Here is a 26,861-nt window from a genome sequence, read left to right as displayed (position 1 = left end):
GACGAGCGAGCAGGAACCATAGAGTCTTGAATGCCTAGAGGCACCCGTTTCTCGCGAGAAGCTTCAAAAACCACCCCGCAGACGTCATTTCCCTGCGCCCCGGCGCGCCGGCTCTTTTTCCGTCGTCTCGCTGTGTCACTGTTCCGCGCTCTCTCCCTTCGGCAGCCTAAGTTCAGTTGCCCGCTCCTGCTTTAGTCGCTGCCGGCCGGGCCCGATGGAGTACCTCATCGGCATTCAAGGGCCCGACTTCGTGCTGGTGGCCGCCGACACCATCGCCGCCTCCAGCGTCGTCCAGATGAAGCGCGGTCAGTCCCTGGGAAGCGGGGGGGGGGGTGGGTTGAGAAAAGTGAGGGCAGGGGCCTGTCAGAGCGGGCGGGGGGCGGTCAGCGGGCCGAGCGCTTGCTTCGCACGCGTAGTGTTGGTGAGATCTATCCCTGACGTCTCCGCTTCTTCGAAAATGAAACTGAATCCAGGCTAAGTTAGTCTCATTCAAGTTCCCGTTGGTGGAATCGGTGGGATTTGGCCTAGTAGCAGTTAACTTTCCACGCAGGACCTGCATTCCAACCCGGTAGTTATACAGTGGTACCTCAGGTTACAGACGCTTCAGGTTACAGGCTCCGCTAACCCAGAAATAGTACCTCGGATTAAGAACTTTGCTTCAGGTTGAGAACAGAAATCGTGCTCCGGCAGCGCAGCAGCAGCAGGAAGCCCCATTAGCTAAAGTGGTGCTTCAGGTTAAGAACAGTTTCAGGTTAAGAACAGACCTCTGGAACAAATTAAGTACTTAACCCGAGGTACCACTGTATTTCGGTTTCCTTCGCCATAAGGCCCCAAGGTGGGCTACAGCATTGCAAATAGTTTGAAACAGATGATAGTTGCAATAATAGGGTGGGCACCCCAAGGTGAAGAGGTGCGGCTTCTCGAAAGCTGTGTAATGAAGATCCCAGGCCACTTCGGTGTGGAGATGATTCCACAACTTAGGGGAGGGAGTGCAGTTCAGTACCAGAGCACGTCTTTCTGTGCAGGGAGCATGGCTGTCAACGTTTCCCTTTTTTAAAGGGAAATTCCCTTATTCTGAATAGGATTCCTCACAAGAAAAGGGAAAAGTTGACAGCTATGGCAGGGAGTACCAGGGTCGGTTTTTGCAATCTTCACTTTAAGGAGAAGGGTGATAAAAAAACATCTCCGCAGAATATAGATGGGTATGCAGGAGGGGTCTTGGAAATCCCGGAAAGTCACAACTGGGTCATAGTTGTGGTTGTGGGTCTAGGTATAAAGCAGCTCCTTTTCTTCCTGTATTATTTCATGGGAATGGGCATAGCTCAGTGGAAGAGCACATGCTTTGCATGCAGAAGATCCAACGTTCAATATAAGGTCTATGTAGTGGGTGGTGGGAATGTTCCTTTCTCTTGGAGAGCTCCTGTCAGACAGTACTGGGCTAGAAACGCAACTTGGCTGATCTTGCTTCCTATATTCCTAGCAGTTAGATTGGGATGGACTTCCAGGATCCACTTCCCCCCCCCCACCAGCCATAAGCTTGTGCAAAAGACATGCAAGGGCTTTAACTCAGTGACAGAGGATGGGCTCTGCATGTAGAAGTTTGCAGGTTCCATCTCATACCCTAGTGAGCTCCTGGGAGACAGTGCTGTGTCAGATGGCCCAGTGGTCCAGCTCGGCGTAAGGCAGCTTCCTATATTTCTACTTAAAATGAATGGATTTTGAGTTGAAAAATATTTGTTGAGCACCAGAGTTGAGCTGTCTTGCCACAGAAAAATCCACTGACACTTACGCCAAACTTTAACTGCATCGTACAACATGAGATCCATTTCTTATTTAAATGCCCATAGGCTGTCCATGTCCAAAGTGGGGTTAAGTGGGCTCTGTTAACTTGAACTGTTGCATAGAAGTGTTGATGGAACAGTTTGTAATGGTGAAGATGAGCAAACATGCATTTATCAGAATTCCTTCTTCACAACTATTAAAAGACGTAGGAGCCATGACCTCCTTTGCATTTGGTCGTTCTCTTTCTATAAACGAGCCCTGAATAAAATAGAAAACAGAAGTGATGAAATTGCTGTATATCATATTCAATTAAAGCTAGTGATAAAGGGTAGAAAAAATTCTAATGCCTTATTTTCCTGTATATTTTATTCAGAAATGCATAGTTTCATAAAATGAGAGGGCAGTCCAAATGCCTGGCCTGCAGTGGCAGGGCTTGATGAAGTGGGATGGCCACCACTACTATATCCACAGTCCTGGTGTTCATGTTAAAAGGGGAGAGGGCATAAAAAATGCCTCTTTTCTGTACCAGCTCCAGGGCTCGTGCAAGAAAGAAGCTCAGCAGCTCAGGATCCAGCTATTTCTATGCTGTCCCCAAAACACGCCATTTTGGGGGTGTCCACTGACTACAGCTGCTTCACCAGGTGCACTGTGGTGCTTCTCATCAGCAGGGCAGCAAGGCTGGGCAGAGGGACACTGTCTCATTCAAACCTCCTGCGCATGACAGATCAGGGGTTTAGATTGCTCTATCCATCTGCAGTGCAATTAATGTGATGCAAGTTAAATTGAGCAACTGGAATGAATACAATACTACGTGCAGCAATTCAAGTGTGGTAAAATAGGTATGTTAATAGCTTGTAGGACTTTCATTTCCCTCACCCCAACGTTTAAATAATGTAAGGGGAGTGTGTGCTATTGAGTTGCTGTTCCAAGTAAAGCCTTGAATTTGTTTTAATGCACCATTTTAAACTGTACTAAGTGCACTTTATCATTTTTTCCCATATTATTTCAGTACTTCCAGCTACATTTAGCTATTGGAAAAACTTTTTTTGAGAGTTATATAGCATATAAAACTAATGTAACATACTACTTAGAATCAGAGCACCACACTTTTATGGCAATTGGTGTGTGTTTTTTAATTTATTGATTATTGGAAAACTCATCACTTGTAAGTCTCAACCCAAAAGTTGGTTACCAGTGCTCTAGGTCAACTCCCATCAGCCCCAGCCAGCATGGCCCAATGGTTAGAGATGATAAGTCCCGCAACATCTGGAGTTTTGCAGTTTCCCACTCTTCTATAGATTTCGTTTATTGTTGCAGGTGGAACCTGCCACCAAATGTTGCATTGTGTAGTGCTTCTTTTCAAGATTTCAGCTTCCCATATAAAGTGCTACAAAACTCTCCCCCTTGTTTTCAATTACTGTATACCCCCATTCTAAAAAAACCCCAACCCTGTCAGCCAGCATTCAGTGGCCACTGAGCATGCTCAGAAGTCAAGGGTTTTTTTCAGGAGGTCCACCCTCCTTGGACTCAGTGAATTTCGAATGCTGGAGTGATTTGTTTGTACCTCAGTAGCCCGATGGGCAACATTCCTTGTTAGTGCATTATGCAGAGCAGCCTTTGCCAACCTGGCACTCTTCAGATGTCTTGAACCACAACTCCCATCAGGCCAGCTGTACTGGCTGAGGCTGATGGGGCTTATAGCCCAACGCATCTGGAGGGCACCACATTGAGCCTTTGCCACCTTTTGCTTTTGAGAACTGGTGACAAAGACTCTCTTGGCATTTTGTTAGCTTTCCCATTCAGATCCCAGGAAAAATCTCTGCAGTTAGTGTTTCTAAACTCCCATGTGCAGAAGTCTCTCTCTCTCCTCTCTCTCTCTCTCTCTCTCTCTGTGTGTGTGTGTGTGTGTTTAAATTATTTTAACAGCTGCAAAATACTCTGCTAATCCTGTTAAAGGATGGAACGTATCAGAAACTCTTAAACATGTCCTCCAGGGAAGATTATTTAGCAGTAAACAGCAAATGATGGAGAGGTTCTGATACGGAGATTTAGACTGTTCTGTGGAGGGGATCCTAAATACATAGAATGTTGCTTTTCCCAAAGACACAAGGGGCTTCTGGGAAATTAATTTAATACATTTATCTATCATCTAGTTAATGCAGGCTGAGGATAAGATGAGATTGCAGAACCATTAGTGGCATATAAAAGCATTCTTCCTCTGATTGGTTGTAGTAATAGTAAAGTCTTTTTCTTTTAAAAAAACCACTTATTTTTCCAAAATTTTATTTCCAGAGGAAAGTGCATCTCAATGATTTTCATGACTTTCTACCCCTCTCCCTCCCCATGACTTTCAGCACTTCCTAAACCCTACTAGTGCTTTCAGACTTCTTTTCCTTATCAGTTTTTTTACTGCTGCCAACGAATTAATCATCTGTCTGTCACTGATGGATCTAGTAATTGTAAACATTTATATTATGAAAATATTGGGATGGATGGCTGTTTAAAGATAAAAAATACTTATTTAAGTTCTTCAGATCTGATTCTGTAATTAATCCACAAGTGTGCAAGTCTTGTTCATTCAATAAGTTACTAATGTTTAAACTTCGCCCATGCAGGGGAAAATAGCCCTCTGCTCATTTTGCTCTCACTCTGTCTCTCAAAATGAAACACTTCACTGTAGCTTGTCCTTATTTCTGACTGGTGTGTTTTTCCTCCATCCTCTTGATTTAGATCATGATAAGATGTTCAAGATGAGTGAGAAAATCTTGCTTCTATGTGTTGGGGAGGCTGGGGACACTGTCCAGTTTGCAGAGTATATCCAGAAAAATGTCCAGCTCTACAAGATGAGGAATGGTGAGTACTGTGTGGTGCTGTGCCACTGAATGTATAGAGTAGAATAAAGAAGTCTAGGATTCTGCATTGGTAAGCTGTATGCTTTCTAAACACTTCAGACAAAACCACAAGACTTATGATTATGTTAGATCCAGGCTGATAACTCACTCTCACCCCAGATTTGGCACGCACCTTGATTTGGCTCAGTTGCAGAGAATGGATCTGTGCCCCCTGCCCTCCATGTCTCAAATCTGTCACTCTAGCAGTCTTCTTTCCCCACTTCTCATGAATGACACTGCTGAGAGTCTACAGAGCACTTCTGCCAACTTTGGGGGAAATTTACATGCTTGCAGTTCTTTTCGACTCTTAAGAGTCAGTCTGCACATCCGGAACAATAGCATAACTGGGGTGTATTACTTCAAGGTCAAGGTTTGGGGTGGGATCCTATAGTTAATTTTTCCCATCTGTATTCAAAGAGCAAGCAAACTCTCTGTCCTTAGGAGACTAGTACTTCAAGAATAGAAAAGAGTAGGATAAATACACACATTTTGTAAGGGGAGGGAGTTTTTTTACTTGAGGATTCATTCAAAATATTGATTTCCTATCCACCCAATCACAGTTTGGTGTAGGAAGAGACCTAACAGAGTGGTACTAGATAATTCTGCATCCTTGGATTAAGTCATGTCTTCCATATACCCTTGGTGCCCATGCTTCCTCACTTCTATCTGTGTGATCACAGACCTCCTAATCAACTACAATTGCACAAAAGCGGAATGTGCCATTATATAATTCAATTTCACCTGAAACCAGCAACTGTCTAGAAGTTGCTGCATGCAAGCTGTGATTCCTGCATTGCGGAGGGTTGGACAAGATGGCCCTTTGGGTCCCTTCTATCTACAATTCTAGCTGTTCTCTCCCTCCATAGACCTGGAAAGGAAGTAACATTAGATGCCCAGGTGACAAGGCTGCTGACATTCTCTGCCCCAACTCATCTGTTGAGGAAGGCTTCTGGTCCTGCTTGTTGTTGGGGTATCATTGCTCCACTTGAAGTATTTGTTCAGTGATTCCCGCCCCGCCCCCCCCCGCTCCATTATTGTTCTTTTCTTTGCAAGCCAGCTGAAGATGTTGCTGTACACGTTAGGTATTCTCCTAGAATGAATTTCCACTCACCTTCTGTTTATTAGCAGCCTTGTACCTGGCGCTTAGGAATTCCAAGAAATCAAAATATCAGTGCAGCTTTGAAATCAGCGGTTAAAATTGGTGTAGTTTTGAAAAGTTCAGTTTGCCATCTTGATTCAAAATTTCTTCCACTTGCATCCAAACGGCTGAAAACCTCTATGATATCTCAAGAGGTGTCCAAATGAACAGCAAACAGATTGTCAAAATATATAGTAGATGATTATTTCCTTTTCTTAACAGGGTATGAATTGTCTCCGACTGCAGCTGCCAATTTCACACGCCGAAATCTGGCTGACTATCTGCGGAGTAGGGTAAGTAAGGCAGCTTTCAGAAGTTGTGCTTTCTCTCTGTTCAGGAGCTCCCCTTGACCTTTCAGTGTGCGATGGGTCATGGGGGCTTCTGGAAAAGGGGAGAATCGTCCACAACAAGGTTGGGCATCACTCCTCTCCACCAGCAGCCCCTGCCCCATGTTCAGAGTGGTGGAGATTTTCCTTCTGCAAACTTAAGCTCTGGTCCATTGATTTTGTTAAATAATGATTTCAAAGTGGCAAGCATAGTTGCCTCAATTCTATTGGCAGTGCCAGATTTGTGAACGCTGCTCATGTACAGTATTAATTGTAGGGCAGTGGCATGTCATCTATCGGGGTGGATAAAAATCAATGGTTTAAAAAAAAAAAATAATAATAAAGTCAGATTTCTTTTATTTAAATTGGGTTTTTAAAATAAAATGCTTTTGGAGGAAAAATCTTTTCTAAAGATAGTTTTGTATTTAAGTTACATTATAGTCCAAAGGAAATGAGGATTTGTTTTAAGTTTTTCATGTGTGCTAAAACTCAGTCTAAGGTGTGGTTTTTTTAATCATTTAACCACATCAGTTAACAAACATGGATACATATGCTATAATGTTGTTGTTTTAGTTAAATAAATTGTTTAAATTGTTATTAAGGAAATGATAATTTCTCTCCTTCCAATAAAGTACAGCAGAAAAGTTGTCCAAATATAAACAGTTAACTTATTAAACCTCACAATAATTTCATAATTATCTGTCAATGTATTTCTAATAGTATAACCAATCAGTAATTTTTGATATAACTGTAAAAACTACTCTGAAAATTTATTATTCCAAAAATGAAACCTTCATCTGGTTGTAAATATTAAGATTATACCAGCAAGTATGAGTCTTTCTGTAAAAAAAAAGAGATTTAAATCAAGTCTTACTGACTAGTGATTTAAATCGATTGGATTTAAATCAAATCCACCCTGTCAGCTATGCAGTGGGACCACGCTTGCATGTTGACTTTCCCTTACAGAAAATGTCACATAGTACATACAGTTGTTCTGGGAAAAGCAGATGCAAAGTTGGGAGCCAATCTGATAGCACGGCCCTGAACATGCCACTGCCATACAGGCAATGAACCAGGGAATAAGGCGAATATAATCAGGATATTTGAATGTATATTTTTTAAAAAAATCAACTAACCTCTCCTGATGTTTTTGTAATGACTATTAATAGGAATTCCTAAGAGGAATTTTTGAGTGCTGGGTTTACCTTTTAGTGAAGGTGGTGGTTGGGAACGGGTAGCAGGCATTGCTGTGTCTTTGTTGCTTCACAGGGATGGGAAATCATGTGCCATTTCAAATGGTTCTTAAATGGTTATGGTATTGAGTGATATATTTTAATTGAAAATAACCTTTCTCCTCATTTATGTGCTATGACCCACTTGTTAACCAAATATGCATTTGGGGATCCATATCTTAATCCTTTGCCTTTTATATGCATGGTGGTAGTGGTTCTGTTGTGACCCACCTTGGATCAGGCCTCAACCCAACCTGCCAGCTGAAGACCAGTGTGCTACATATTTGCAAACACAAGTGCCAAAATGTTTATTTGGTGTCATATGTGAAAGCTTCCCAAAGGGAGGCTGCTTGGACCCCCATTACTAAACTAAACTAAATTTGAAACCCTGTGCCAAGGGTAATAGAGGAAGGGCTGTACTCCAGAGTTTACATTAAACTGCATTATACTTAGTATTTATACAATGCGTTTAATTTTCAAAGCTCTTAACATGCAGTGGGCTACATCTAAACGTCTCAACAAGCCATGCTCCAAACAAGGGAAACTTGATTTGTTCCTAACTATGATACTTTCCTTTCCTTGTGCTCAGTTTGTTGTGACATCTGAACACAGCTGCTTGGTATCTATATTACATTTGAATTGATTTTATGTGTGTGCTTCTGTTGTTTTAAACTGTTTTACATATGCAGTGTTTAAAATTGTTTATATATGCAACCTTCTTACACTGTTGTATTGTAATAGTATAGGACACAATTCATAAATGAAATTAATCATCATCATCATCACCACCACCTTGTACATTTTCACAACAGCCCTGTAAGGTAGCACAGTAGTATACTCATAATACAGATGCGATGTTCAGGCAGTGGTTATCTTAAGCCTGCCTAGTGAGATGATAGCAGGGGTATGATTCAGACCTTCCTGACTTGTAGCTCCTACTCTACACCTGCTGTGAGCCAATGAGCATTAAGGTTAATCAGGCCTCCACAGAAAAGCAAAGAAATCATTCCTGTTTTCCTTTTTTCTTCTGTTGCAGCTCTTTATCATTGCAGTATTTCTTCTCCAGGTCTTTCTGATATGACATTTGTTCTTTGCTTTAAAAACGTAAAAATGCAGGCATGTGCCTACTCATGACTGAGTGCTGCAGGGCAGAACGCACCACATAAAAATGGAGATTGCATGTGACCAGCCTCTTCTTTAGAAACAGACAGCTGCTTTTTTCACCATGGTGGTTGTTGGGGTAGCAGCAAGCAGTTAATAACCGAGTGTTCTCCAAACTGGCTTTGGTATCTTTTTGCTATGGGGCAAAGGCATTTCACAAAAAGGTGCCTTGCAAGAGCTGAAACCATATTTGTGACTGTAGAAACATGAAGATAACAGAATTACATCTACCACGAACATTATTTATTCAACAAAATTTCTATATCACTTGGAAAAAACTTTAAAATATATAAAATAAAATATTAAAACTCTTGATAGAATACAGTTAAAAACAGGTATTTCAAAACATCTGAAAGTTTTAGAATCAACAGTAGCTAAAAACCCAGATAGGTGGGGTACAAATAAAATTGTTGTTGTCGTTAAAAAATAAGGTAGGCGTACTACAACTTGTCAGTATAGACTTGCCTAAACAGGTGCCAAAAAGAATACAGCAAAGGCAGAGAGTTCCAGAGTGTAGGTGCTGCCATGATAAAAGATTCATTTCTTATTGCGGTGTGAGCATTTTCTGGAACTGTAACAACGCCACTTCCACAGATCACAGTGGTCTAGTGGGCACAAATGGGGTAAGGTAATCTGCAAGTACAGTGGTACCTCGGGTTAAGAACTTAATTCATTCTGGAGGTCCGTTCTTAACCTGAAACTGTTCTTAACCTGAGGTACCACTTTAGCTAATGGGGCCTGCTGCCGCACCGCCGCCGCACAACTTCTGTTCTCATTCTGAAGCAAAGTTCTTAACCCGGGGTACTATTTCTGGGTTAGCGGAGTCTGTAACCTGAGGCGTATGTAACCCGAGGTACCACTGTAAACTGGTTCTAAGCTGTTAAGGGCTTTATATATTAATTATAACAGCTTGAACGTCAACTAGTAAGTAGGAACACTGTTGCTGGATTTGACTGTGTTCTGTTTATTCCAGCTTACTGTACTTGAAGTCTTGTAACTTCAGTGGGTTGTGGATTTCCCACTCAGAGTAGACCCATTTCAAGTAATGGGTCTGAGTTACCCATGTCCATTAATTTCAATGGATCTACTCCAAGCAGGACTAACATTGGCTACATACAGCCCAATGTGCCTGAGATCCCTTGATTTCATTCTGCAGCTAGAGGCTTTATAGCAGCCAGATGTTATTGGTTTAGCTGGGGTGTTCTCAGTGTTAACTATGGAATGGCATGAATGTTCAGAACCTTCCCTTTCAGAACTTGGGACTCAGATGCTGGATCAGACTAAGTATTATACCATAATGCTTATAGGCAAACTCCTGGGGGCCGCATACCATTGGTGGGCAGAGCCAGAGACAAAAGTGGGTGGAGCAAAAAATGTTGCTTTTATCTTTGTTCAGTAGGCGATGTTCAGGCATGTCGAAATCAGTTTCTACAAGCACTCCATGCAAGGCTCCACCTTCCATCCTGACAAGCAAGAGCCTTGACCCAGATTGAGTTGATGAGATTGATAGACTATAACAAAATACTGGTTAATAGGCCAGGTCTGCACAATTTGTAATCTAGTGAGCCAAATGTAACACACACACATAAATTATGAATTGTCTCCTGCCAAGTGCCTTCCCATCCTCCAGTCCTACTTAAGAAGCCAACTCCAGGAGACTCACTGCATTTGGCTTTGAGAATTGCAAGTTGGACAGACTTGTGATAGGCAGTTCTTTGCAACGGTCGTGGTGTTAACTTTTTCAGTTTCCAGAGTGAAGAATTGTTTTTCTCTCAAGCAGCCGCAGACAGCAGAAAGGAATTAAGCCCTTTAAAAAAACAACCTACTGATAAGGACTTCACTTCTCATGCAAATGTGCAGATTCTGTTTAAATTGTTTTGCGAGAAAGATTAATGGAGCAAAGCTGTTTGATGTGCTGAGCCAAACAAGTGCTTTTTTCAAAACCGAACATGAAGCTTTGAGTAAATATCATATGAAGCTGAACTGTGTGTGCACATGTGCGCATTCTCTCTCTCTCCCTCTCCCCCTAATTCCATTACTGAGCTTTTCATGGTCCTTTTGCAAGAAACTGAAGAAAGTTCTCCTTCCTCAGCTGTCTTTTCCAGCACAGGAACATGAACGCAGTTCCCTCCTCCTATCGCTTCTGCTTGTTATCTCCTTCATCTGTTTCCTGGCCATCAAATGGCACCCGATGCATCTCTAAAAGAAAAGAAAACATGTTGCTATCCTAATGCCATCATACCAATCTATGGTGCAGATGCAGTTGGAATACTGTGTACAATTCTGGTCTGACCTGAAAAAGGATATTGTAGAGTTGGAAAGGGTTCAGTAAAAGAAGAACCAGAATGATGATGGGGATGGACGAAAGGTTGCAGCATTGGGGGCTTTTTAGTTTAGAGAAAAGGTTACGAAGAGGGGACATGATGGAAAAGACTATGCATGGTATAGGGAAAGTAGGCAGAGAATTTTTTCATGCCACTAGAACTCATGGACTCCAGATGAAGCTGAATATTGAAAGGTTCATGAAAGACAAGACATGGTTCATAGTTAAACTATGGCAATCACTCCCACGTGAGGTAATGATGGCCACCAACTTGGGTGGCTATAAAAGAGGACTAGAAAATTCATGGAGGAGAAGGCTATCAATAGCTACTAGCCTGGACGGCTATGTTATTCCTCGGTGTCACCTCTAAATACCATTTGCTGGAAATGGCAGGAGGACAGCGTGTTCTTGATTTCAGGTTCTGCTCATGAGAACAGGGTGCTGGGCTCGAGGGACCACTGAAATGACCCAGCGGGCTTTTCTTCCGTTCTTAGGGCCCTGGTGGGACACCTTGTCAATTGGTTGTATAATATTGTGACTATGGTGAGATATTCTTATGTGGGAGGCTGCCTTTTCTTGTGTCTCTACTCACAAAGGAAACAGTGGGGCCTTCTTGCTTCCCAGCACTCCAGGCTGCTGGGCACTGCCCTGAACCCTCGCCTGACTCATACCACCAGGGGAAACCATGGTGTGGCTGTCTGCACTGTGTCAGGGTCATGCACTTTCTCGAGTTTAGGCCAACCAGGTTAGAACTCCATTTCTGGTTTCGAGACAGTTTGCTCAAACCTGGGGGGGGGGGGCAAATGGAGTGCATGTGGTGAGAAGGGAGCATGTGAATGCAAAGACCACTTGTGACTGCCATTCCATGGCTTCACTAGTGTGTCAGCACTGGGCCTTGGGATGGCTGCAACTTTCACTGCTGTCTCCCTTCAATTAGATGTGTTGTTTTGGGGGTTCTCAATAAAAGCCCCCAAAGCCACTCAGTCTCTTGAATATTGTTGATGTGTGTTTAAATGTACATAGCATTGTTGGGTGTATATGATGGTTTATAATAGTGTTTTTAAAGGGACGCGGGTGGCGCTGTGGGCTAAAGCCTCAGCGCCTAGGGCTTGCCGATCGAAAGGTCGGCGGTTCGAATCCCCGCGGCGGGGTGCGCTCCCGCTGCTCGGTCCCAGCGCCTGCCCACCTAGCAGTTCGAAAGCACCCCCGGGGGCAAGTAGATAAATAGGTACCGCTTACCAGCGGGAAGGTAAACGGCGTTCCGTGTGCGGCTCTGGCTCGCCAGAGCAGCGTTGTCACGCTGGCCACGTGACCCGGAAGTGTCTGCGGACAGCGCTGGCCCCCGGCCAATAGATGTGAGATGGGCGCACAAACCCCAGAGTCTGTCAAGACTGGCCCGTTCGGGCAGGGGTACCTTTACCTTTAATAGTGTTTTATTTCATTGTTTCATCACTATTTTTGTCCATTGTATCTTCCAGTGTTACACTTCTATGTAGATCTTTGTCTGTGTTATAGTTTTACAAGGTTAATACTTGAATTAATGCGTGACTTTTATTTTGACAGTATTTGGCTGGTCAGTTGACTAGTCTTTCTCCCATCCTTCCCCACCATACTGGGCAACCTCCTGGCTCTTGAACGAGCAGCTAATCCTGGTTGACATGGTGTGATATTGTCTGCACCAGTCTGTAGAAAACCAGGTTGCAAAATAATAGCATATTTGGATATTGAGTATAGCAGGTTAAAATAGGGAATGCTTTTTGGGCTAGTTCCCTTTGTGTGTGTGTGTGTTGTTGGTTTCTATTTCCCTCACTGAGCAGCAAATGCAGTCACAAGACATTGTTTTGCCTTCCACAGTCAGAGTTACTGTTGGATTCCCACGGGAATGGGAGACTGGATGTGACGTACACTGGTTTCCTGTTTTTCACTGTTCTCTCGGTTTCTTTGTTAGAGAGACAGTTGCTTCTCTGCTCTCACAGAGGCAAGATGCATGTTTGTATTCTCTCAGCATAGAGTGGAAATAAAGTTAAGAATGTGGCACATACTGCTTATCCTTCTGCTGTGTGGATTACTCTGTTTGGGCTCAAGATAAGACGAGCCTGTATCAGCTTCAGATGGGCCGAAGCTGGTCAAAATCTCAAATATCTCTAAAATAGGGAATGCTTTTTGGGCTAGTTCCGTGTGTGTCTGTGTGTGTGTGTGTGTGCGCACACACACACACACACACACACAGTGGTACCTCAGGTTACAAATGCTTCGGGTTACAAACTCCACTACCCCGGAAGTAGTGCCTCAGGTTGAGAACTTTGCCCCAGGATGAGAACAGAAGTCACGTGGTGGCGGGAGGCCCCATTAGGAAAAGCGTGCCTCAGGTTAACAACTGGTTTGGGTTAAGAATGGACCTCCGGAACGAATTAAGTTTGTAACCGAGGTACCACTGTATATGGATTTCTAGTTTTCCCTTACCAGCCTGTAATGGACTCCTTGAGAGAAAGAAACATACACCGCAATTACTGGGTTTTCTTTCCCAAACTGTCTTGGTTACTGAGTGTTCCCTTCTTGCATTGCTCTGCAAGGTCATGTGACCTTTGGAACAGATGGCCCAGGTGACACTGGCTTGGAGCATCCTCACTAACGAGGGCAATTTAACATGCCACTTGGCGAAGAGGGGGTAGCAGGATGCGACAGGGCGGGACTCTGCCTCCTTCCTCTGCGTGCCAGGTCCCTTGAGGCCTGATCCTGCCTGTTCCTCTCCCTCCGTGCCCACGCTTGCCTCCCAGCTTACCTGCTCCAGATGGGCCACACAGCAGGGAGGACACTGGCAGAAGCAGATGTGTTTATTTACCGGAGATGAAATGTTGCGCTCTTGCAGATGGCAGTGCCTTCCAGCAAACAGTGCACTTTGACACCGTGGTTGTGCCACTTCGGGCAGGGGGGTAAGGGGGGTGGGGTGACTCCTTGCTTTCTGAATTATTTCCCTACCCTTCTTTTGCATGAAAGGCAAACAGTCTTACAATGGGTCTCTGCAGCTCTTGGCATCAGAGCGAGCATCTCTTGGTCACTTTGAGGAACGTGCTTTCATTTCTGGGCTGCTTTTCCTATTCTGTTCTTTCTGTATGGAGTGGCAAACAGTTTTTGTAGCCATTTCCTCTTGTAGTTAGGAAGTGCTTGCTTGCTTGCTTCCATCTTATCACCTCTACATGCAGAGGGCCTTCTCGGTAGCAGCGCCCGCCCAGTGGAATGCCCTCCCATCAGATGTCAAGGAAATAAACAACTGTCTGACTTTAGAAGACATCTGAAGGCAACCCTGTTTAGGGAAGTTTTTAATGTTTGGTGGTTTATTGTGCTTTTAATTCTGTTGGGAGCTGCCCAGAGTGGCTGGGGAAACCCAGCCAGATGGGCGGGGTATTATTATTATTATTATTATTATTATTATTATTAAACAGCAGTTGCAAATGGATAAAACAAAGTTTTAATCAAACAAATATGACCCCCCCAAGCAGAAAATTGCTGCAAGAAAGGATATTCCGACTAAACATTCCGAAAGTAAGAGCTGTTCAACAATTGAACAGACTCCCACAAGAGGTGGTGGATTCTCCTTTCTTAGAAGTTTTAAGCAGAGGTTGGAGGGCTACCTGTCATGTATGATCTAGTTGTGATTCCTGCATTACAGGGGATTGGACTAGATGACCCTTGGGGTCCCTTCCATCTCTACAATTCTTGATCCAAATAATCATATAGTGGCGCTGTGTGCCAAAAAGCTCTCTGAAACAACAGTGGGAAAGGTTTGTATAAACGCTGTTATAGTGTGCACACACACACAGAGTATGCACACATCTGACTCTCTAGGGTGAAAGAGCAGTGGCCTGTTCTGGGTGGGCAGGCCTATTCCATCCATTGGGATTGCTGGCTCTGCTAGCTGCCATGGATCAATGACACCCTGTTCTCCCCTTCCCCCCTTTTTCCTGCTGCTGACCAGACCCCTCTCTAATCGTGTGATTCTAATCAGAAGACATTTTAAAATGGGCTCACAAACGTTTGCCCTCAGGGCTCAGCAGTCAGAAGGGCAATGTCCTATTTTCTCCCTTTGTGCACAAGTCGAAAGAGATGGGCCCCACAAGATATGGGGTCTCTGATGACGTGGGGCTGTTTAAACCCTAGCAGTGTTTGCCTCTTGGGGAGGGGGAGGCACATGTTGCGCTTCCAATTCCTGCAGGCATAAAATCACCAAATTTGGGGGCTGGGTTAGAATTTGTCTCCTAGGTTGGGCTCAGTTGAGCGCTCCTTTAAAAAACACGCACTAATATTTAAAAATATGAACACAGCTGCTTTTGTTCTGTGAAACCTGGAGCCATTTTGGCCCTGCAGGGTTGAGTTTGCCAAGAAGCAAAGCTGCGCGCAGAGGTTGGGAAATCGGGAGGGGCCGCAGCTCAGCGGTAAAACGGCTGCTTTGCCGGCAGGCGTCCTAGGATCAGGTACGACTAGAAAGACTCCTGTTTGAAACCCTGAAGAACTGCTGTCTTTCAGTGTAGATGGAGAAGGGTGGGGAAACGTGGAGCCCTCCAGATGTTGGATTTCAATGCCTGTCGGCCCCGAGAGCATGATGGGAGTTGTAGTCCAGCAACATCTGGAGGACCACAGATTCCCCACCCTTGATTGTAGACCAGTGGTTCTCAAACCTTTTTCTCTGGGCCACACTTTTAGAATAAAAATTTGCTTGTGCCACACCATTTTTTTTAATTGGCAAGAAATACCTTGGGAAACAGAAATAAACAACAACTAGCAGTGCTTGATTTATAACATAGAACACATCTACTATGAGGAAGATTGTCTGGTACCTTCAGTATAAATTTTTAGGTGCCATGCAAAAACATTCCTCTTCAACCAGACCTTTGGCTGATTAATATTCTATGGCTTTTTAAATGTGTTTGTGAGGGGGGTTATTATTTTGTTGTTTCTGTTTTAACCATTTGTGCTTTTACCTTGTTTGTTTGTGCTTTTTACCTTGTATTTCTGTTTTGTGAACCTCCCTGAGATCTTGTGATGAATACTGATAAAAATCAAATACTTTATAATATGCTCACTGGACATCCAGAAGGTATAAAGCAAAGCAGTTACATGCAAACATGAATTGTTCCCAAAATATTCATATTCTGCAAATATATATATAGATACTATACTACACTACACTGAAATGTTTAAATGTTTCTTTGTCCTTGAATCTTCCTGCCACACTTTCCTACCTCACCATTGTAGTGTGCCACACCCTTTGAGAACCACGGATGTAGACAATACTGAGCTAGGATTAATGATATGACTCTGTATGTGGCAGCTTCTCATGTTCCTGCTGCTGAATAATATGAAGCTGTTGAATAGAACATTAAGCTTTGGGAGTAGGAACCTATTTAAAAACACCACCACCACCTGACCAAGGCTACACTGCGATGAGCCTGCCATTATAACACAACCCACGGTGCTGCTGGGTCCTGTGGTTGTGTTACTGCACTGTGAACATGACATCGGCTGCCCATGGTTTGGATGGGGCAAACAGGTGTTTGGGAGAACCCATTTGGGAAAAGTTTGAGGTATCCTTAAACCTGGACTTAATGGTCTTATGGGGGGGCCCCACTTTAGATCGTAGTGTGTATTACTTCAAAATATGGTAAGCCAGCCCTGCTGCATTTGGGGAACCCTCCTGCTCATTCTACTGAGTGGGGGGGGGGCTGGACATCTGCCCCAAAGTCCTGCCCTGACGGCACCACTGCGTGCCCCCTTGCAGCACCTTGATTATAAGGTAGTGGCAATGTTTTAGATTAGCAAGTGAAATTGGCTGGGAAAATGAATACTGTGTTAACTATCTGGTATAATAAGGCATCTGTGTCATGTTGCTGCTTAAGTCATTAAATTTGGAAGTGGTTTTAATTACAGCGGGCAACTGCTGCTCTAATGAGAAGAACAGAGAGCAATCTGGAGCTGATGCCAGGGAGTGGGAACGTTCGGCAGATTGGAGCGCATTCCCAGCAAGGAAAATCCAAAGTGTTTGTGGCTTTTTTTTTTAGTTTGAAAGAAAAAATGAGAGAAATGATTAAAACGAAGGGCATGAGAGAGGCAATGTGTGCTATGGACAAAAAATGGTTTCACCCTCTCTCATTCTACAATTTAGGGTCATCCGGTGAAATTGGTCAGATGCAGGAAGGGAATGGGACTTCCGGCCTCGGGCCAAAGGCAGCCCTCCAGGCCTCTTTGTCTGCCGCCTGCAACTGTCCCAGGCTGCACTTTTCCCTGGCCCTGCATTATACCCTGTCTTTCTTCTTGCCTAGCTGGAATGTGTCCTTGAACCCTGATAACACCTGTTGCTTGTCTAAATGGAGGATAGAGAGGGGTGTGTTGGCTACTATACAAAGATAGCATTTATACTTGTTACTCTGCTGACTTTTGCCTCTGGTCCCGCCCACCACTGGGTGGCCCTCGTAAGGTTGCCCAGGAGGAAATGTGGCCCTCAGGCTGTGAAAGGTTCCCCACCCTGGGCTTAAAGGTTCTGGCATGGTAAAAGGGAGGTAGTTTTCCACAGCTCTTCCTTATAGTCCAGAATTCACTGCCACAGGATGTGGTTGCACATTTAAAAGGGAGTTAAACATATTTGTGGAGGGTAGGTCTGTCAATGATGAGATACAAAGAGATCTAAATCTTCTTTGATTTGAAAGAGGTAGAGCTTGGTATCATCTGCGTATTGATGATCTCTCTCAAACCCCCTGATGATCTCTCCCAGCAGCTGCATGTAGATGTTGAAAAGCATGGGGGAGAGGACAGAACCCTGAGGCACCCCACAAGTGAGAGCCCAGGGGTCTGAACACTCATCCCCCCCACCACTTTCTGAACACGGCCCAGGAGGAAGGAGCGGAACCACTGTTTGACAGTGCCCCCAGCTCCCAGCCCCTCTAGAGGGTCCAGAAGGATGTTATGGTCGATGGTATCAAAAGCCAATGAGAGATCCAGCTGAACTGAGAGAAACAGCTCTCCCCTTTGTCCCTAGCCCACTGGAGATCATCAACCAGCGCAACCAAGGCAGTTTAAGTCCCATGATGAGGCCTGAATCCCAATTGGAAGGGATCCAAATGTAGCTCTCTTTTATAAGTGAAGAAAAATGTGACATTCAAATTAAAGGACTGACACTCCATATTTTCTGTTGAGCTATCCACCATGACCTCCAAATCAGTTTTCAGATTAGTTGCTACTTTAAACCCTGTCAATGTTTATATATGTGAAATTGGGAATTTTTGCTGCAGTGTGCATCATGTTACATTTCATTACCCTACCGTGGCCCAACTAGCATCTCATGACTAACCATAATCAGTAAGCCAAGAATAAGCCTTGGCTACAAATCAGTTTGTTGGGAGTGAAACAAACCACAATTGTTTCTTCCCACTACAAGCTCAGAGGAGTGAAGTGGGGTAAGGAACTGTTTTCAGCCTGCTGTTTACCTTGCCATTGGCCCGGGGGGGGGGGGGCAGAGGCAAAAGTGAGTGGAGCAACAAACATAAATTTTATACAGTGGGCTAGTTACTATACAAGCTCACACAGTCCTCCCTGGACTCCATCCAGGCAAGCAAGAGGCATCAAAATTTCAAGGACCCATTTCCAGTCAAGCTAATGGAGGTTGCAAAGCAGAATGGTTTAGGGGTATGAACCTGAGAGGGTCTCAAGAACCAGACAGAGAAACTAAACTCTACTGGATTTGATCAGTCTCCCGCAGCAGAGGAGACCCATTGACATTAACTTAGACCTAACTTAGTAATGTCCATTAGCTTCAGCAGGTCTACTCTGAGTAAAGCTAGCATAAGATACAACTCCATGAATCCTGAGGGATGCATTTCACCCTGTGCTTGTCCCATGACAGCTTATCTGCACCTCCAGATTGGAGGCTTTGTAGCTTTGAAAGCCAGTTGGCTGGAGGGCAAGTCGAAGGGAAGGGCTCTTGCCTCTGGAGGCTCATAGAACATGGAGGTGCCTGGCTGGCCGCTGTTGGTCACAGGACACTGTTGCCTTCTTCAGCGTGTGCAGTTACTTGATGCCTTTGCATGTACCAGTGGGCCACCACAAAGCGAACACTTCATCTCACCTCACCTCAAAATGCAGGGTTCCTCAACTGAGTCCAGTTCCCGCTTTGAGCATAGGGAAACTAAAGTCCACGGCATTGCGCACCAGGCTGCTGTGGGGCTCCTGGCCTCAAACCAGAAGGGTGCTTCCAAGGGCCAAAGGAGCTCTAGGACATAATGCTGCAATTTTACATGACGCAGAACAAGGTTTCTTGATCCTCTCGTTGCCGCCCCCCTCCCCTCACCTTCTGGGAATGCAAAGACTGCTGTGTTTGTGCACAGAATGAAAGCTTCTCTCCCTCCACCCGCAGGCAGGCATTTAAACACTTCCCCGTTAAAGTGCTGCTCCGTACGATGATACATTTAATTATAGGTGGCACTGCCTGGCCTGGGTCCAAAGAGAGGCTGTCAGTTCCTCTCTCGTTGTCCACGCTTAGTAGGATGCCTTCCTCGCGCCCACTGCGTCCCCCTCCCCTCCATGGCGACTTTGGCTTCCGCCAGATGTCACACCGCCACTCCCGCCCCAACCTCTCATTGCTGATTTTGTGTTGTGTGTGTGTGCGCGCGTTTTGGTGTGGTTGTCACCACGCTTCCCTTCAGCTGTAAATTCTGAAGGATTTCACGCTCTTCCTAATCACTGCAGTTATTTTAAATCCAGCAGTAGAGAGGCAAGAATCCCACTCCCCAAGTTGGCATTGTTGTTGCTTTTTATGCACTCTTGTTTGACTCGTCTTAACCAGCCTTCCCTTAAGCTGAACTTTCTGAAGTGTACTTTTAGAAAAGAAGCAAAAAAACCCAATGTTTTATTGTGGGGGAGAGTGCAACGGGGGTAGCTGATGTGGTGATGGGAGTTGTCATCCACAACAGGTTGCCTACCTTGAGTCTGAAATCCACGTGAGCCTTGGAATGTTTTGTTTGAGGTGCCCATAGATAGGTGACGACTGTATTTAATGTACGTTCAAATTCATTCTCCGTCACAACACTTGCTGGAACAACTGTGGTCTTGGCTGGGCCCATCTCACAGGGTCATTGTGCGTACCAAATGAGTCAAAGATCATACCACAGTTCCTCCTCCACACCCAGGAAAGGGAGGCTTGGCTGTGGTGTCAAATCATACAGAGATGTTACCAGTTGCCCTGTCTCAGTGTCTCAGTACTTTGTGCTTGTTGGATCCTTGACGAAACTGCTTCTATTTATCTGTGCTTCGTTTCTGGATAAATGAAGTGGTGTGTTTCCTTCCCATTTTATAAAGACAGCATGCTGATTTTGCTCTTTGAAAGACTTTGGGCACCACTGGTGCAGAAGAGAGCTTTATGTGCGACCTGAACAGAACCTTTGAGGAGAAAGGTTGGAACTACAGTCAAGTGTATGACACATTATGACCTGGAGATGCCCCCCACCCTCCTGTTCTTGGATGGTTTTAAAAGAGGATGAGGCAAATTCATGGAGGATATCAGTGTCTACTAGTCATAATTGCTGTGTATTGCATTCCATCTACTGTTTAAGGCAGTCTCCCTCTGAACATCAGTTGCTGGGGGACAATGTTGTGCTCAGGTCATGCTTTCAGGCTTCCCACAGGCATCCAGTTAACCCCCATGAGAACAGGATGCTGGACTAGATTGGCCATGTGCCTCATCAATCAGTGCTCTTCTTGTGTCCGTAGCAACTAACTTTACATGGCAGCAAGTTAAGTTTTCTTGAAGGTGTTGTTTGTCATTCAGGAGTGACTGACGGATTTGTGCCTTAACATTGGGTGCGTGGAAAAGCAGACAGCCTAATAGCAGGACCTTGGGTAAATTGAGCTTATATTTGGAGTGTGATGCCACTACATTCAGTGACTGATCTCTCTCTTGCAGTGTGTGGTTCCCCTGCATACACTTACAGCCCCCCCCCCAAAAAAAAGGGAAGAGAGAATATGACTTTTTAAGGCAAGGGTCTTGAAATGTCTTCTGCAGTTGCCTGTGTCAAAAAAGCATTCCCAGGAAAAGTGCTGCACAGCTGTCCGGGTCTAATTAGTTTGCACATCATTTATGCATGTATGCTTTGACATCTGACACAGACTCGGGTAGAAGTCGGTGTTTAGAAGCCACGTTTGTGGCCCGGAACCCGACTCTCCAATTACAAGGTAGCTTTGATTTGCCAGCTTCTGCATGTGCAACATGCTTAGGCGTAAATAAGGGGTGTTAACATGGGCTAATTAAATCAATGTTGCTGGAGCTGGGGAGCAACTTGCAATCTCGGAAACCCTTCTGACATTCTTCCATGTTCTTTTTTAAAAAAATTCCTTTGCTTGTATGGAGGTTTCTTTCCTTATACTTTTAAAAGCATCCATCTGGTAGTGTGCAGAGTGGGAACCAGAACTAGAACAGAACAATCAAAAGCTGTGATTTGTCATATTGGAAGTGAATCCCAGTCATTCTTTCCCTCAACTTTATATATTTATTTGAATATTTATAAACCATGCTTTCATATATATCACAAGGTGGAACACAGAATAAAATCACAGTTTGAATAGGAAAATCCTGAATCATTATTACTTGCCTGCTCTGTTCCTGAATTCTAAAGCAATTAAATTGATCCCTTTTATTTTATATATCTCTGTCTACTGCTCCAATTTTGTCTTAAGACGGTACTTAAGAACTGACTTGGACAATTTGTGGTGGGTGGGGCCCACAAACGTTCTCTGTGACAGCTCAACAGCAGTTTGTGGTTGTCGGCGGAGGTCTTGTCCTTGATTTTATTTGTTTGATTTAATAGTTTTGTATTACTTAATGCCTTAGTTTTTAAATAATGTACAACAGAAAATATTATGGTTGCATTCTGTGGGGGGAGCAAGTGAATAAGACGCTGTGGTGTTTGCAACTCTTTTGCCTGTGATTTTACACTTGACACAGCCTACTTAGCTAATGTAGTCATCCTTATACTTCATTGTGTATTGTTATTTTTTCAAGAAACTAAAACCAATGACTAGTGCACATTCATTAATGTTTGGTCTGATGACTGCAGAGAGTTGAATAATATAAACACAGTTTGGTCACAATATAGTTAGCCCTTTGTGGCACTCTCTTGATTATCTCTTTCCTGCTTTGAAAAAATGCAGAATATTGAGAAGTCATTCTATGATATCCAGATCAGTGTCCTAACAGCTTCTTTTGCTTCTTTTACAGACTCCTTATCATGTCAACCTCCTGCTGGCAGGCTTTGATGAGCAAGATGGGCCTGCCCTTTACTACATGGATTACCTGGCCTCTTTGGCTAAAGCTCCCTTTGCAGCCCACGGTTATGGGGCTTTCCTGACGCTCAGTATCCTTGATCGCTACTATAGACCAGGTAAGCACATCAAAATCATAAATTATTGGGGTTGACAGTATACCCACCCATGGTTGTATTTCTAGGCTGCCTTTTAGGGCGTAGCTTTCACAAAACTGTGTACCCAATATAAGATGCAGCAAGTTACGTACCATATAATCAAACACCGTTTGGTCATATCACAAAATACCATTGGAGACAACAGCTTTATAATCAATACAGTCAATATGAAAAATTAGTTATGACAAACTTGAGGCCCCTTCAGATATCAATAGGAATAAGGAACAACTAAGTTAGTCTGGATTTAACCCATTCCCCCACACTATAATGGGTACCTCATCAATCGCAGCATGGCCATCCTTGGTGGTACAGGCAAATGAGGCAGCCTGCCTTAGCTAGGGAAGCACCCTGAGGAGAGAGAGATTTATTTGCTTTTTCAGCTCATAGCTCAAATGCAGATTGTAACCTGAGTTCAGATTTCTGGTGTCCAAGAATCTGGGAGATGATGTGTTGTTGCTGCTTCTGTTGCTGTTGCTGAAATATTACCCTTCATATGGGTGTCACAGAGCAGTTTGCAGTATTAAAAAAAATAATCAGGCCACAGTATGATAGGAGCAGCTGGTGCAGTAGAGTGGTAGTGCAGAGCTGTCCTCCTAGCACTGGCATTGCTCCCACTAACGGTGAAGATGCAGGGCAGTAGCAAGGTCAGCCCCGTGCTGGAGCTTTGGAGGAGCCAGTCTAGTGCTGCTGCCAGTGTGCCCACACAGTCCTGACCTTGCCATCACCCCAGTGCCATCTCAGTAAGTTGTGGCAGCACTGGTGTTGCAAGGGCACCTTTGCGGCATCACCCCAGCAACAACGTATGATCGTTCAGTTACAGAAATTTTGTGGATCTTCTGTTGACTCTTGAGTATCAGGCATGCAATGAGATTTGTTTGGGTAGGTAGTGGCAAAATTGGAATTTGCCTGGAACACCAAAAATCTCTGGATCAGTCTTGATAAGGAGGCAGGAAGAAATGCAATGGTCGGATCTTCGTAACAGCCAAAACCCTTTCCTAGCCCCCTCCCTGGCTTTTCAGTCTTCTGTGGATGCTACCAGTATTCATTTCCAAACTGCATGAGGGCTAGAAGCTCAGATTTTCTAATATCCAGATATCAGGTACTTCTGTGATTAGTGTGCGGATGCACAAACACATACAATCTTTTGATGAGGGTTTCAGTATCTCCTCCTTGGCAGTTAATAGAATTTGAGTGGTTCTGATGCTAATTTGCTCCCCCAACTTAACACCACTTTACTACGACTTTTGATGTTGAATATTTTCTTATTTCCACTTGATTTTAGTATTTGATAGTGTTTGATGGTTGACATGCAGTGGTATTTAGTATCAGACTTTATTCATTTATTTCATTTAAAGCATTTGTACCCTTGAGCTTTTCATCAATCTGGAGGAAACAAAATCAAGCTCTCATTTAAAACAAACAAACAAACAAAACCAATTGCACAGCACTGAAGACCAACAGATTGCCCTGGAGATCATTGTCATTGATCTCTGCAACATCTGAAGTGGTAAAGAGAATGGCCATTTAGCTAGTCATTAACCTGCAGTAGCGTAGAATGTGTGTGAGAGTGGACAGTTGTTACATAGCCGATGCCTGTAAAGGCACCAAGTTTAAAGGTAAAGGTAAAGGGACCCCTGACCATTAGGTCCAGTGGTTACCGACTCTGGGGTTGCGGCACTCATCTCCCTTTATTGGTCAAGGGAGCCGGCATACAGCTTCTGGGTCATGTGGCCAGCATGACTAAGCCACTTCTGGCGAACCAGAGCAGTGCACGGAAACGGCGTTCACCTTCCTGCTGGAGCGGTACCTGTTTATCTACTTGCACTTTGCCGTGCTTTCGAACTGCTAGGTTGGCAGGAGCAGGGACTGAGTACCGGGAGCTCACCCCGTCACGGGGATTCAAACCACCGACCTGATCGGCAAGCCCTAGGCTCAGTGGTTTAGACCACAGTGCCACAAAGTTTAATGCACTCTAATTCCAAAACTTTGAGTTAGAATTTTGCATTCATGCTGTAGATCTGAATCTGAAGATGATAAGAGCCCTGTGGGATCAAGCCCAAAGGCCTGTCTGCTCCAGCATCCAGTCCTTACAACGGCCAGCCAGATGCCTTTAAGGGAAGCCTGCAAGCGGGACATGATTGTAACAGCAACTCTCCCCTCTGCAGTTCCCAGCAACTGACAATTACTTCCTTCCTCTGACAGCAGAGGCAGCTTTGTATTCAAACTTTAGAGGGCAAAATGGAAATTCTGACAAACTTTGAAAATATTTGCTAATATTTTTATGTTTTTAGATGCACTACATGTTTTAGATTTTTAAAATATGTTTTTATTTTATTTTAAATTGCCTTGTCTTAATATGTTGATGTTTGCCACCTTGGGCTCCTTTGGGAAGAAGGGTGGGGTACAAATTTAATAAATAATATTTGTGACCAGCTGTTGATTGGAGACCAACCTTGAAGAAGCAGGAAGTGTGCAAATTCTGCCTTTTGATTCTCTGCTTCCTTAAAATTTCATTTTAAACGGGTCTCCTTCCACTTACCCCCCATGATTGGTGGCAGCAGAATTATGTCCCCCCAGCCTAACATGTTGACAGTTTGCTGTCTCTTTCCCGCCCACCCCACCCAAAAGCATGGGCAAACCATTTCTTCTAATGTGTGAGAAGAGCTGGGGCACTTCTCACACGTGCCATTTCCATTGTTAAAAATCAGTACCCAACAGGGAACGTAGCACTTAAAGCCCAGCCCTCCTGACCCCCCCTCCCTCTACACATACACACACACTCCTTTGAGTGATTTGCAACCGGCTGTGGACAGATGGAGCTGATTTAATGTGGTAATAAGCTCAAGAAGGCTGAGGTGGCCCAGCTCTTCCAGCGCCTGAGCCCCTGGCCGTGGGAGGCAGGATTCTGCCCGGCTTCCCGTTAGGGTGGAACAAATCGATTTTGGACGGCTCGTTGGGCAAGGGAGCTGGGCCACAGGTGATCCTTCATACATGTGGAACGAGTTTTCTCAGAGCTGGGAAAGAGCCTTTCGTTCCTTTGTGCACAACTGAAAAGCTGTTCGGACTTCATCAGAGAGATTTTTAGGAGGCCAGGAGACTTGGCGGCTAATTAAAGCTGTCTGTGGTGCTCTCTTTTCCTCCTGCAGGTATCACCCGTGAAGAAGCATTGGAGGTTCTCAAGAAATGTCTCGAGGAGGTGAGTGACCTGCCTTGCCCAGGAGACTAATGTTTGGTTGCCTTTGTTTGGCCAGTGATTTAACTCTCCCCCTTCCTTCTCCTGCTACATCTCTCCCGCTAAAAAAATTATTCTTGCCACAAGGGGAAATAAATACAGAGCAGCCAGATGTGAAATTGGTTAGTGGAGAATAAGCATTCCTTGCTCTCCCCACCCCAACCATCTTAGTTTACTTCATGTTGACATTTTAAATTTCTGGTTCTTCCACAATTAATATTGATAACCCATCCTTCTGCCCCTTTTGGGGAGGTTTAGCTTTTTGTCCAATTCATACATTTAATGGTATCATCCTTACTTTAAATTAGAGGAAGAAAACTTTTTTCAGCCTGAGGGCCACATTTCCTTCTGAACAACCTTCCAGGGGCGACAGATCTGTGTTAGAGTTACTATATAGATCATTGATTCTAACATGCAGCTTTTGACGTAAGAGATGCACAAAGTCAGGCAACTAGTACCCATAATTTACAGGTGAGGAGCACTGAAGCTAAGAGATAGGTGATTAGTGTAAGGTGAGCAATGGCATGGATCCCAACCCCCCCAGCAAAAAAAAATCCGTTCGGGTGACATTCATGTAAGGGTTGAGAATGGACAGTTTTGAGACGTTGTTTGCCTGAGTGGCTGAGGGAAAGGAGAGAAGATGGGGACAGGAGCCATTATTCTGAAGTCTGTTGTTTGCCCCTTCTTCTTGAGAGTGAGGACGTTCGTGTGATATTGCCTTCCTTCTGGGTTAATGGTCCTAAATACAAATTTATGGTAATAAAATGTCTATTTATTTACTTGTTAATGCTTTAACTATTGGAAGTCAAAAACCCTTGCAATCTGTTGCAAATCACATGGTGATCTAACAGTAGATCTCTGCCTGCCTTCTACCTCCCCCCACAATAGATGATAGCTCCCTAAGAATAGGGGTAAACTTTCACAGGGAACATTTTGCTCAAACTTTTTGGATTTCTTAGTTGGGTGCTTGTTATTGCCAGCTGCTCACGCAGAGAAAATGAGACAGTGCTGGGCTGCTGAGAGTTCTTGCAAACATTTAGGTGACTTTCTAAAAACATTTAACGTAAACACGACTCTTGTTTCCCACAGCTTCAGAAACGCTTCATCCTGAACTTGCCTTCATTCAATGCTCGATTCATCGATAAAGATGGCATCCACGATGTGACTAATATACCACTCTTGACAGCAGAGGCCTAAATGCCCAAACTTTCCTCTTCCTGCCTCCATTTGGCTTTTTTTGTTTTTTTACTTGTTTGAAATCCAGAGTTCATTTACTGCACTTTTGCAAATACAAATAAAGATCTTCTGTTATAA

The 26,861-nt window shown here is 44.2% G+C and overlaps 1 protein-coding gene across 1 annotated transcript; it reads left to right on the top strand.

Moving 5' to 3' along the window:
* The first annotated feature begins 107 nt into the window (after window positions 1–107).
* Window positions 108–26,861, top strand: PSMB2 (proteasome 20S subunit beta 2). The gene is made up of 6 exons (XM_082232159.1): window positions 108–305; window positions 4,513–4,635; window positions 6,034–6,104; window positions 22,114–22,276; window positions 25,462–25,511; window positions 26,637–26,861. The coding sequence occupies exons 1-6, from the start codon at window positions 215–217 to the stop codon at window positions 26,742–26,744; spliced, it is 606 nt and encodes a 201-aa protein (XP_082088285.1). The 5' UTR covers window positions 108–214; the 3' UTR covers window positions 26,745–26,861.

Source organism: Podarcis vaucheri, assembly GCF_965113315.1.
Source record: "Podarcis vaucheri genome assembly, chromosome: 7".
Classification (NCBI taxonomy): domain Eukaryota; kingdom Metazoa; phylum Chordata; class Lepidosauria; order Squamata; family Lacertidae; genus Podarcis; species Podarcis vaucheri.
The sequence above is the reverse complement of the archived record's forward strand: the minus strand, read 5'-3'. Positions and strand labels throughout refer to the sequence as shown.

What these genes read in the sequence shown, in the direction of transcription:
- PSMB2 (XM_082232159.1), top strand. Translation starts at nt 215, where the DNA reads ATGGAGTACCTCATCGGCATTCAAGGGCCCGACTTCGTGCTGGTGGCC. An exon ending in CGTCGTCCAGATGAAGCGCG is followed by an intron (nt 306 to 4,512) that starts GTCAGTCCCTGG and finishes CTCTTGATTTAG; the next exon opens with ATCATGATAAGATGTTCAAG. An exon ending in TGATCGCTACTATAGACCAG is followed by an intron (nt 22,277 to 25,461) that starts GTAAGCACATCA and finishes TTCCTCCTGCAG; the next exon opens with GTATCACCCGTGAAGAAGCA.